The sequence below is a fragment of the Chiroxiphia lanceolata genome, chromosome 1 (genome assembly GCF_009829145.1).
Source record: "Chiroxiphia lanceolata isolate bChiLan1 chromosome 1, bChiLan1.pri, whole genome shotgun sequence".
Lineage (NCBI taxonomy): Eukaryota > Metazoa > Chordata > Aves > Passeriformes > Pipridae > Chiroxiphia > Chiroxiphia lanceolata.
The window spans coordinates 98,980,237-98,992,293 of record NC_045637.1 but is presented as its reverse complement, the minus strand read 5'-3'; the positions used below and the strand labels follow the sequence as shown (position 1 = coordinate 98,992,293).

At 42.0% G+C, this 12,057-nt stretch overlaps 1 protein-coding gene across 25 annotated transcripts in view; it reads left to right on the top strand.

The window, feature by feature from the left end:
• TNS3 (tensin 3) overlaps positions 1-12,057 on the top strand; it is a 229,485-nt gene that overhangs the window by 164,707 nt on the left and 52,721 nt on the right. For 24 of the 25 annotated variants that reach the window (XR_004357506.1, XM_032690225.1, XM_032690219.1 and 21 more), the window contains 3 exons: positions 3,506-3,684; positions 5,182-5,299; positions 5,395-5,478. The exons of the other annotated variant lie outside the window; for it this stretch is intronic. Coding sequence is in view for 23 of the 24 variants with exons in the window: in XM_032690225.1 (XP_032546116.1) it covers positions 3,506-3,684; positions 5,182-5,299; positions 5,395-5,478 (381 nt within the window). In the remaining variant the exon portion in view is untranslated. The remainder of the gene's footprint in view (positions 1-3,505; positions 3,685-5,181; positions 5,300-5,394; positions 5,479-12,057) is intronic. 25 annotated transcript variants of the gene reach the window in all.

The following is a 12,057-nucleotide window of genomic DNA, read 5'->3' as shown; positions in this document are numbered from 1 at the left end:
ACTTTAATTTGCACAGTTAGCTGTGATACACACTCCTAGTGTAGAAGTTAAGGGAATGCCTTCAATGCACCATGCTGGGCTTTGGAAAAGACCGATAGTTCTGTTTTACAAATGATTAGGACTTCCATGATGGGAAGGGCTATCAGCCCAGTTTCTTTTTATACATCCACAAGAAAAGTTCTTCACAGAGAGTTCTACCACGTATGCTGTGCTTGCTCTGCTCTCACATAAAGCTGGTTTTGAGGCTAGCCCACAAGCCCTGTGAATCAAGTGAAAACATGTAGGCATCATCTTGGTAGTTGTTGTGGTAACTGAAAGTAAATGTGGACCTTTTTAATGCACTTGGTAAATACAAGCATGTATAACACATCGAGAGATAATGTAATTTGTTTTGCAGTTTAGCTGGGACAACTACTAGTATATGAGATAGAGTACTGTTATTGGCATGCCACCGTAGACAAGCTTTTAAGCTTAGTGTTGTTTTCTTTCTAATAGCTGTAAATACATCTCAACAGTAGTCCAGGAAAGCTAAGCAGCTAAAGAAACCAAAAAACAATTAACCTTTAGCCACTGGCCATGCTTCTGTTAGCTGTAGCATCAGCATAGTGATAACCATTTGACAAGAGAAATGGCCAGTGTTGTTCTGATGCCAGTCTTTTGAAATGTTATAATTTGTTCTTCAGGAAAAACAAGATTACTTCTGCAGTTCACATGCATTCAAGAAAAGAAGTAAATGTGCTCCTGGGATATTTATGAAGCTCTGCCAAAAATTTAAGCTAAATTATAAGAAAAAACCAAATGATGTAGCTTCTAGGAAGTCTTGGTTCCTGACACTTTACACTATAAAAGATGCCTTTTAAATTGGTAACTCTGGTACCTTAAATGAGGCTACTCTGAAGTACATTTTTGAAACTAATAAACTAAGTAAAAGTATTTTTTTGCTCACTCCCTCACTTAATTTTAATCTCTTAGATTTAGTTGCTTTAAGCTTTATTGTAATATATCAGCTCAACTTCTCCCCTCTATTGTCCAGCATCTGCTGGGAATTTGATATATTGTGCACTTCCAGTCTGTTTAAGGAAAATATCCATTTTCTCTGAGATACCTGTTTGTAGCCAGATTTCTGGGGACTACATTAACTTTGTAGAAATTACAGGCTTCATGAGTGTATGAATACTAATGACATGAGTGTATCAATATCATTGATGATTGTCCTTTCATTAGTATGACAAGCAAAATTTGCATTTAATTTAAATGGGTCTGTTTTGACCTATTCAAAAGGTAGACATTCTCTCTCATAAAGTAGTCTATGAGGCTGTGTTAACTAAGAGAGGCGTATTCCAAAATAAACTGTCTGTACCTCATTAACTTGGTTACAAATTGAGTGAAAGCTCTTCTGTGCTGTTCCTGCCTCCGATTGCCTCCTGTGGAGGAGCAGTGGGACTGGGAGTGTCTGGTCTCAGATGGTCTGAGATTCTGCCAGTGATTCACACTCATTTTTCTTTATGAACTTACAAATCAGAAAAAGAAATTCAGTACAAAAAGTTGGTAAATTCTGGAGTAGTATGAACTCAGTCTATATTCCTAAGTGTCTTCAATTTCAGTAAAAATCATCATGACTTTTTAGCATCATTTAAGAGGTTTGGAAGGTATTTGATATTTCATGTCCCTTTCTGGTTTAGAAGATCTTGAGCCATGCATTTAGTTTGCTCACAGTGTCTTCAGAAGATACTCTTTCCATACATGAAAGATCACACAAAGTTTCAAGTCAAGGGAAAAAGAGTTAAATAGGTGATTACAATATGGATGCTTAAAAAGTATTTTAGTTTTCGAAGTTGCACCATAAAAACTGAATCTCAGCTATGTATTTTCCAAAATGTGCTAGGTGTATAAATGTTGACTCAATAAAATAAATTACTAGCTAAATTTGGACCCTGAAATTTAACCCTATTGCTGGAATTTTCAAAAGTGACTTGACAGGGTTTAATTTAGTTAGTTAGTTAGTTGGTTATTAAAGTAGTTACTATCATACTGGCTTTGATGCTAGCAGAGCTGGATTTTTTTGGAAGTGTCTAATCCAGTAGTTTTGCAAGAGATTTTTTAATAATTTTAGGATAAGCCACTACTTGCCAGCAAGTTACTTAGTTTGATACATATGTATGTCAATGCAGAATCATTTAAGTACCATACGTTTTAATCTGAAATCTCTCTGTTTCAATCTTGAATAAAAACTGTTCTTCTATACCAAAGCATATTTGTGCATAGTTGCTCTATAATTCTGCTGTGTAATCAAGGTAAAATGTCTATAATACAAATACTTATGCTGCATGCTAGACTTCCTACCTTGGCTTCTGTACAGAATGGATGTGTGTGTAAGGTGTATGCTGTTGTCTTTCTCTACCAAAGTCCAGTTCAGCCCTCCCGCTGGTTTAGATGAAGGGCACACTTTGGACTCCTACTGTTATGGTGCCACGATCAGGGTGTATAGGAGATGTGCTTCATCAACACTTACTTACAGTTGAAAATGATTGTAAGGGTTTAAATGACACCAAGCAATTAAAGTAAGTTCTTTAAAAAATCTTCAGTTCTTTTAAGAGAAACAGCTAATTCTCAAAGAGCTTTTTGCATGTACAGACAATAAAAGGTCTCAGAGGAGTATTTGAATAGTAGCTATGCATACAGTTATTTTTTTACTGTCCTGTGACTACACAGTAAGGACTGTTGTGGGATCCTTACTGTTACAAAGAAGGGTAGAATAGGCAGTTGCTGCAGGAATGTTCTGGAAGTACCTGCTGTTTGGTGGGGATGACCAGATATAAAGTACTGCTAATCATAAGCCTGTATCTAATGACATGCTCTTAATAGCAACTTTGGAAACAAATACTGCTTTATGCCCTTGAATATCCTGGTTTGTTCTGCTGGGTCAACTTACTCTTCTGTGCTGTTCCTCAGAAGAGCTACAGCTTCTACGTGTATCTAACACCTAATTTTTGTGATTGTGTGATTGTCATGTGAGTCACAAAGGGTGTACAATGAGCTGAGTTTATAAGGGCCAGGGTCTGTTTTAGCTAAAAAGAAACTAAGGCGGTGGGGGGGAGGGGCGGTTGGGGAGAACGCAGTCCTGGACGGCAGCAATAGCTTTTCCGCCCAGAAGCGCTGTGCGTCAGGAGTGGCAAGAGAGGTTTCCCATTGGAGCTCCCGTAGCGGCCCCTGCTGGCAAGCTCTACCGATGTCACTGGGGATGCAGCTTCAAAAATGAGCGTCAGCAGAAACGTGCTGATTGACTGACTCCTCTAGAATCAAGGGCACTGTGAATATGTTCAAGCTGGTGTCAGCAAGGCTAACTACAACTGATATTTTCCCCCACTTATGTGGTTTTAGTAAAACAGTTATTTCATGAACATTCTTGAATAGAATCACTACGGGCACAATATTAAAGTTTGTTTTAACAACTCTAACTGGAAAAAAAAAGAGTTTCTTAATCAGCTTGCCTATTTATTTTCAGCAACAGGTATGCGAGATGATGGTGCAACAGGGAAAAGGATGAGAAAGTTCAGTGTGGGGCAGTATGACAATGATGTCCCTGGGCAGCCATCGTGTAACAGGTGTGGATGGATGACATCTCCTGCTACTGACGAGGCCATAATTCTAGGAACACCAATTGCTCTAGGGGAGACCAAGGAGGTAAACGATGAAGAATTTTTCAAGAAATACTTACTGAAGTGAATGGCCAGTAGGAAGTCCCATTCATGTTCAGTGTCCAAAATCAATGTGAAGCAATTGGGCAGTTGCATCATGGCAAGAAGAACAAATGACTGCAGTTACCTCAGAAATGCAATTCAGTCTTTAAGGATATCTTGCTCTTGTCTATTCTGTGTGTTAGCATGTTTTTCAGTGTTCCAAGATATCTCTGCTGGAACAGTAGATCGTATTATATTTGATTACAGAAACCTTCTGTAATTTGATGAAGAATGCCCCACTGTGTCGTAGGGTTGTGGCAGTTTGAGCCACAGTAGAAATCCAAAATCCAGTTTCAAGGCTTCCCCCCATCCCTTCCCACAATTTATCCCAACACTGGAGAGAAACTTTCAGGCCAGAGGCTTCTATAGGGGGAAGGGGAAGTATATACATTTATTTACACAAATAAATACTATACAAACTAAAGGCAACTATATATATATATTACATTTTTATCAGTCCTTTTAAGCCCCTCCCTTTAACTTTAGTCCAGGAAGAGCCTTTCAGGGCTGGTATGTAACACAGTCTATCTCTTATGGGAGTGTTTGGGGACCCAAACACTCCCCCCTCACCAAACTCCAGCTGTTTCTGGCAGTTTTTCTCCTCACAAAGTCCAAGAAAGTAGCTTTGAGTCCTTTCTCCTCGGTCCCATGTCAGTCTCTGCTGTGTCATTCTCTCTCTCAGTCTCATACCTCGGTTCGTAGGCTGCTGTAGTGTAGCTTATCAATGTATGCATCCTGGAATGTTGATTCCTCCTCTGGGTTTTCAGCTGTCCTGCGTTTAAATCATGGCAGAGACATCCTCCGGGCCTCTCTCTTCGGTCCGTCTCCAATTTCACCTGGGATTCCTTTCCCTGGCTCTGAGCTGTTTCGTCAGCAGCCTGTCCACTTGGCTCTGCTTCAATACTCAGCCTTAAAATCCACCCCCCACCAGCCTCAGTGCAGTGGAGGGGAATAAAAGCCCCCTAGCCTTGGCCACAGGCAGCTCAATCCAGTTATACGCTGTCCCAAGTGTCCTGCAGATGCAGGGAGGGGAAAGAGGGCCTGGCCTCCTCCCTCTTACCTCAGGTGCTGTGAATCTCTTCCTTCACAGCACACACTCCAAATGCTGCCTCTAACTCTGGCCTAGGCAAAGTTGGGGGCCGCAGGGCTCCCCTCTCCCCCCTGGAGGGGGGAAAGAAGGAACCCAGCCACCCCCTGGCCTTCTACACCTACACACAGCAGACACCAACAGAAAAACTGCCAACAGCTTCAGATGGCTGTGTATATATGATTTTTAGCAGAAGCGACCAACATGGACAGTGATTGTCTCTCCAGGGAACACTGCCCTGGCACCCAGTCACCTCTGAGCCCCCCACTCTCAGGGGGGGCCAATCTCAAACTATGACAATGGTTAAGTGAGAATTTTCACACCATAATTTTGCTTTTTTGTGCCTTTTCTTAGATGGTTGTTGTAAGTTATCAAGATGAAATAGGTGGAGAAATCTTCTCCACAACAAAAAATGGAAATGAATCTGTCACATCCATGCCAGTTTTTTCCCTGTCACCAGAGATGACATACGGTAAGAAAATGTCCATCTCTATTTATTTATTTTAATATCACTATTAACATTTTAGCTGTTACTGAAGAGGAATTGCCCTTTTCCTTCTCCCTTAGTGACAACACCTCCACTATACCAGCAGCGGATTCTCTCCAACCAAAAGGTCAGCAGCCCGTCTGAGCTGTACAGAACCATTCCTGGTAAGATACTCCCTACTTCCTAAATAATGTGAAAATGAACCGTGTGTATAGGCAACGAACACAAACAGTGGTTTATAAATAGGACATATAAATGGTGAATTTAGACGTGTAAGTCAGAGAAACAGATTTTAGCAGTTCTGTTTTAATCATACCAAAAAGAAGTAAATAATGAAGAATTATCCAAGAAAGATTTAATGCCATCCAGTGTTTAATTGCCAACAGGGAGTCCCATGTTCACGTTCAGTGTCCAAAATCAGTGTGGAGCAATTAGGCAGCTGCATCACAGCAACAAGAGGAAATCCTGCTCTTCTCTTGATCTGTTTGTGTGGTTTCAGTGTTCCATGATCTCTCTGCTGATATTTGATAATATTGAAATGGTACTGTCAGGAGACTTGAGTTCCATGTGATTTTAAGTAGGTTTTGTCTCCCTCTGAGGAACGAGGGGTGATATCCTTCTTGTCGTCTCTCCATTTGAGCTTGACCTGCTCAAATGAAGGAGATCCTTAATCAAAGGAATTAATGTTCTGGAGGGGTTTTTTGCCACAATACAGTTTGTAAAAGTGCAAGCTGGAAAAGTACTTGTTAGCAGATGATTATATGGTTGTCGTGGTTTGAAACCCCCAAAAATCCAATTCCCGAGTCCAAGCCCCCCTCCCACAACTCAACCCAGTGTGAGAGGGGTTTTCCAGACACAACACAAGACTCAGTGTGAGAGGAAGGGAATTATATTACAATCACTACACAAATAAATATTATAATACATTATATACATAATCCTAACTATCTCTCCTATGATAAGTAATATTTACATTGGATCAAATCTCTTTTCCCTCCAATAAAAGTCCAGAAGGGAAGAAGGAAAGATCCTTTCCACCTTTAGGGCAGCAGTCTCTCCTCCTCAATGCAGCAGCTGTAGCTGGATTGTTGTAGCTGGATCTCTCTCTCCGTTACGCACAAGGGGGGGTCTCCTCTCACCCCTCTCGGCCCTTCGACTCCAAACGAAGGTCTCTCTCCTGTGGACTGTGATGCAGGGACAGGCTTGCTTCACCACGTCATATCATGGGGTGTAAGACCCCCATGAAGATCCCTTCCTCAGGGGATTCAAGCTCCCCTGAGTCAGAACATCTAGGACAGCTTTTAGTTGAAAGTCTTTTCCTCAAGCGTTCTTTGCTCTGTCTCAGACTGCCAGCTTGGCAGCAGTGGGGGTGGGGGGCAAGGCCCTCCTCTGCATTCTTTCCGGCCGTCCCAGTCCAGCTTCCGGGACGTCTGAGCTTCTTAGCTCCTCTCTCTTTGCTGCATGTTGCATTTTAGGACTTCCATCCAGTAGGAGTCTACCTCCTCCTCTTAAGAGGGGTCTCAAAGGGGTTTTGCGGGGCTTTGATTCAGTTCTTACCCCCAAAACTGTCTTTGTTGAGCCTTCTCTTCTCTCTCTCTCTCTCTCTCTCTCTCTCTCTCTCTCAGACATCTCTGTGTCTTCCTGCTTGGCTGCATGCCACCTTTGCTGCTTTTTATCTCTTTCTGGCTTTCTGCCACAGTTCTTTGCTCAGTGCTGTCTCTGCCGCTGCTCCTGCTGCCCACTCACAGTGGAGAAAGACTCCCAGCTTTTCAGTCACAGAACCCAGTTCAGTTTAACACTGTTTCTGAGTTTCTACAACCCCAGCCAGGGGGCTGGGGGGCCGTGGCCTCCTAGCGGGGCTCCTGCCCCTTCTCCCCTCATGGTCTCAGAACATGGCCACTTCTTCTCCAACTACCTCATCATCCTTCTTTTCTGGTCTGGTGTGATATGTTTAAATTTTGCAGGGGCACTGATTGGATCAACCCCAAGGGACACCACCCCCTCGGGGGTTACCATTTTTTTTAACTCTAGGGAAAAAACACCCTTTTTTTCCCCACCACAATGGTTAAAGATTTAATGTGATCCAGCTATGAATTTTATTAATAAAGGATTATTTTTGAGGCCTTAACTCTTTGCTGCTAAAAATAGCAGCTAAGCTGCTACCTATGACCTTTTTTGTGCAAAATTATTTGAAAACACTAAGATTTAAAAGAAAAAAGTATTTCCAGACTTTGCACAGAAAGTGCTGGACATAGAAGGAAGCCAACTAATTTGTTTAAAATCTCAATATAAATCACAGACATTCATTTAAGTTTTATGCAGTAGAAGATTTTAAAGTGAAAGTTTATGTGTAGATATAGTTTTATTGCTTAGGCTATGACTGTCTTCTCAGGCAGGTTCTTGATAGTAGAGTTTTCATTAAATTTGATGGTGGATTTTGATGCAATAATAGTGTTGCAGTTCTGACTTAAAAAATATCTTCAAACCAACTCTCCTGTTTAATTTGCCTCATTTAATAGTTGTCAAAATCAAATAATATCAACACAGAATAAAATTATCTTTAGTAATAAAAAATCATCTACTCAGTTCAAGACATCTCTTTATGGTTCAGTTGCTGTGGCTTTTCCCTTTACTCTCCCAACTCTTAAATAATAGTGGTAGGTATCCTCCTGAGGACAGCTTCAGCAAATCCATTACAGGTTAATCTACTGAACACCTTCTTGTTAAATGTTTTCCATCAATGCTGCTAAGAGTTAGGACTTGCCCTGGAAAAACTTTTGGCTTTCAGTGTATTTCTCTATTTTGATTCTCCTCCTTTATTTTAAATATGTCATCTCTCAAGTGTTGGATTTAGATACTCACTTAATGAATGGAACACTGAAAACAATTACTCTAGCTTAGACCAAAGGAGACAATTCTCCCTTAGAATGCCCATTTAAACATGAGGCTCAAGGTGCACTGAATGCTGCAAGTTAAGTGCTCATCTCCGTATTGCTTGTCTTTTATCTGGAAACATAATGTACTTTGACACTAAGGTTAAAGGTGTATGACGGTGGGTCAGCTAGAAAACATGCAATTCACTGTTAGCAAGCATCTCAAAGGATTGTTGATTGGGTGACTTTCCCACCAGAGCACAGAAACTTCTATTGTCAGAGGCAAATTAGAAACCTACTTTAAGTATTATTTTAATTTTCTCTCTTTTAACTTCACTATTCTTCTTATTTATTGCTTGTATCTACTGTAAGTATTTATTGTATCTACTTGCTTTGGTGCCTTCTGACTTTAGCAAGAAGTGAAGAAGGCTACTTATTATTTCTGCTACCAATCCCTAATTCATGCTCAGAGCCAAGAGTGTTGTGTTTTGTGTGTTGAATGAGGCCAAGAATCTGAAGGGAACAGAAATAGCTGTTCTGGTGGTTGAAACTGCTTTAATGCACATGCAATAAAGGTGACACTAACAGCGTGCATTTTGCAAGCATTTTAAAAGCCCCAGTTTTTAGTACTTTTCTTTGCAGCCTTGCTCCTCTTTTAAATGCTGATGTGGTCTTTTTTATTTTTGTCAAAACTTTGGACTTCTATCACATTTCACTGGAAATTTTCTACAGATTAAGGCCTTTGAAGTCATGGACTAATTCTGCCATTAAGATTATTGCCCCTTTTGTTTCAGTTCAGATCACCCCAAATTCAAAATTGCTTTGTGCTGCATCTCAGCTTTGCTGCTTATCTGCTTTCCACATTAGTAGTGAGGATGCTGTAACCTGGTTACCAATTATCTGGATATATTACCGTCGTATTTCTTCCTCATTTCCTTGTGGAGAACAGCATTCAGTGTAGTTAGCACTTACCAAGGGATTCTGTTGTGGGTTTAGAAAAGTGCAAAAGTATACATTTTAAAAAAAACAATACATGGGGTTTTATATTCTGTAGTCAAGAATTGCAATGACATCCAGTCCATATGTACAAAAATGATAAAATTATGTGTTCTTTCTTAAGATATTCTTGTAAACTTTGTACCTCGTATCTTGAATGCATCTGATTTTTAAACTATTTATTGAAGAGCATGATCTTTAATAAAGCCTTATAAAACCCTGTATAAAATGGTGCTCTGTTATCCCTAGAAATCTTAATTTTCTTTCCAGGTGAAAACACTTTGCTAGGCAAAATCAGTTAAGTGGTGTTATCTATCTGTCTCCCTTTCATAAACTATGCCCTAACCCAAGGAAACTACAGGACTGTCAGCCCGACCTTGGTGCCTGGCAAGGTTATAGAGCAGATCATCTTGAGTGCGATCACACGGCACCTACAGGACAGATGGGATCAGATCCAGCCAGCATGGATTTAAGAGGGGCAGCTCCTGCCTGAACAACCTGATCACCTTTTATGACCAGGTGACCCACCTGGTGGATGAGGGGAAGGCTGTGGATGTGGTCTACCTGGACTTCAGCAAAGCCTTTGACACCATCTCCCATAGCATTCTCCTGAAAAAGCTGGCAGCCCACAGCTTGGACAGGGGCACTCTGTGCTGGGTTAGGAACTGGCTGACAGTCAGGTCTAGAGAGTTGTGGTGAATGGTGCTGCATCCAGTTGGCATCCGGTCACTAGTGGTGTCCCTCGGGATCAGTGTTGGGCCCAGTTCTGTTTAATATCTTTACTGATGATTTAGATGAGATGATTGAGTCCACCATCAGCAAATTTGCAGATGACACTAAGTTGGGGGGGAGGGTCGATCAGCTGGAAGGCAGGAGGGCTCTGCAGAGGGACCTGGACAGGCTGGATAGATGGGCTGAATCCAGTGGTACAAAGTTCAGCAGGGCCAAGTGCCAGGTCCTGCACTTTGGTCACAACAACCCCACGCAGCGCTACAAGGCTGGGCACAGAGTGGCTGGAGAGCAGCCAGGCAGAAAAGGACCTGGGAGTTTGGATTGACAGGAAGCTGAACATGAGCCAGCAGTGTGCCCAGGTGGCCAAGAAGGCCAATGGCATCCTGGCCTGGATCAGGAACAGTGTGGCCAGCAGGACCAGGGAAGTGATTCTTCCCCTGTACTCAGCACTGGTGAGGCCACACCTGGAGTACTGTGTCCAGTTCTGGGCCCCTCAGTTTAGGAAGGATATTGAGGTGCTGGAGCAGGTCCAAAGAAGGGCAGTGAGGCTGGTGAAGGGACTCGAGCACAAGTCCTGTGAGGAGAGGCTGAGGGAGCTGGTGTTGTTTAGCCTGGAGAAGAAGAGGCTCAGGGGAGACCTCTACAACTACCTGAAATGAAGTTGTAGTGAGGTGGGTATTGGTTTCTTTTCCCAGGCAATCAGCAACAGGACAGTCTTAAGCTGTGCCAGGGGAGGTTTAGGTTAGACGTTAGGAAGTTCTTTACAGAAAGAGTGATTGGGCATTGGAATGGGCTGCCCAGGGAGGTGGTGGAGTCACTGTCCCTGGAAGTGTTTAAGATGAGACTGGATGTGGCACTTAGTGCCATGGTCTAATAAGCAAGGTGTTGTTAGGTCAAAGGTTGGACTTAGTGATCTCAGAGGTCCTTTCAAACCTAGCTGATTCTGTTACTCTGTGATTCTTCTTTCTCCCTGTACATTTATGGGAGATGTCCTGCCTGTAGGATTTCTTTCCAGAGCCTTGTTCTTTCTCAGACAGGAGCAAGTTTCACCTCCCTCAGTATGTGTGCATGCAGTCATTTTGTGTCAGCACTGCTGCTTCAGGGATCATTTCCTGCCATGGTTTCATCGCCCTTTTCCTTACTTTACATAGCTTGAAAGTAATACAGCACCCACAGAGTTCAATCTGAATTATCTTTTGAAAGATACCTTACCTTGTTTCTTGAGACAAACTTGAGTGGTCTATAAACTGGCTAGCAGTCTATAATATGGCTAGTTTTATAAATACCCCATTTAAAAGCAGGGCTCCAGGTAGAATTCATATACAGCTCTCTTGAATATCACAATAGCAGTTGTATATCCCATGGGAGGGAGAGTCCCACACATCAGTGAAGGAACAGAAACATTACTTGTAGGCCATTTTGAAGCTTATAAAGGCTCTCTTGTCTCAGACAGCATACAGCTAATTGCAGTCCCTTTGTATACAGAATAAAAGCATAGTAAGCTCTTTGACAGAGGACTGAACTCTGGCTAACCACCCTGCCACTCCACCCTTCAGGCTGGATGTGAGGAGCTGCCCCTTCTTCAGCCCTGGCCAAAGCTTAGACAGAACTTCGTAGAAAATCTCCATTCACAAACAGGCACTGTCTTGTAACAGAAAGCAGGGATCTGCAGAACAATGGAAGATTGTCTATAATCCTTTATCAATGTACTGACAAAGAGAAGACACAATGCCTCGTTTTTCCATCTTTTCTAAACAGCCCAAGTATTGTGTAGTTGAAGCAGTGCATAGGATGGAATGATAGCATTGGTGCTGGTAGGAGGAATCTTGGAGCCTTCAAAACATGTGAGGCCTTGCCTTTTCATCCTCTCTTTGGAGCTTAGCCTAGATACTGTACTCAAAGGTCATGTATGAGCTGCATCTGTTCTAAAATTTTTAAAAATTTCATCTTTTCTCCTCATGCTGTCATGGAACTCTTCCAGACCAGACACTGGAATATTTCCACAATTTTTCTCCTACAGACTGTTTTTATCTGACATTGTAACCCTCAATTCCTCCCATTGACTAACATAGACTTACTCTGTTACATCATCCAGTAGTGATGAGTGTTTATAAATCTCTTGGAAGACAGAGCCACAACCTG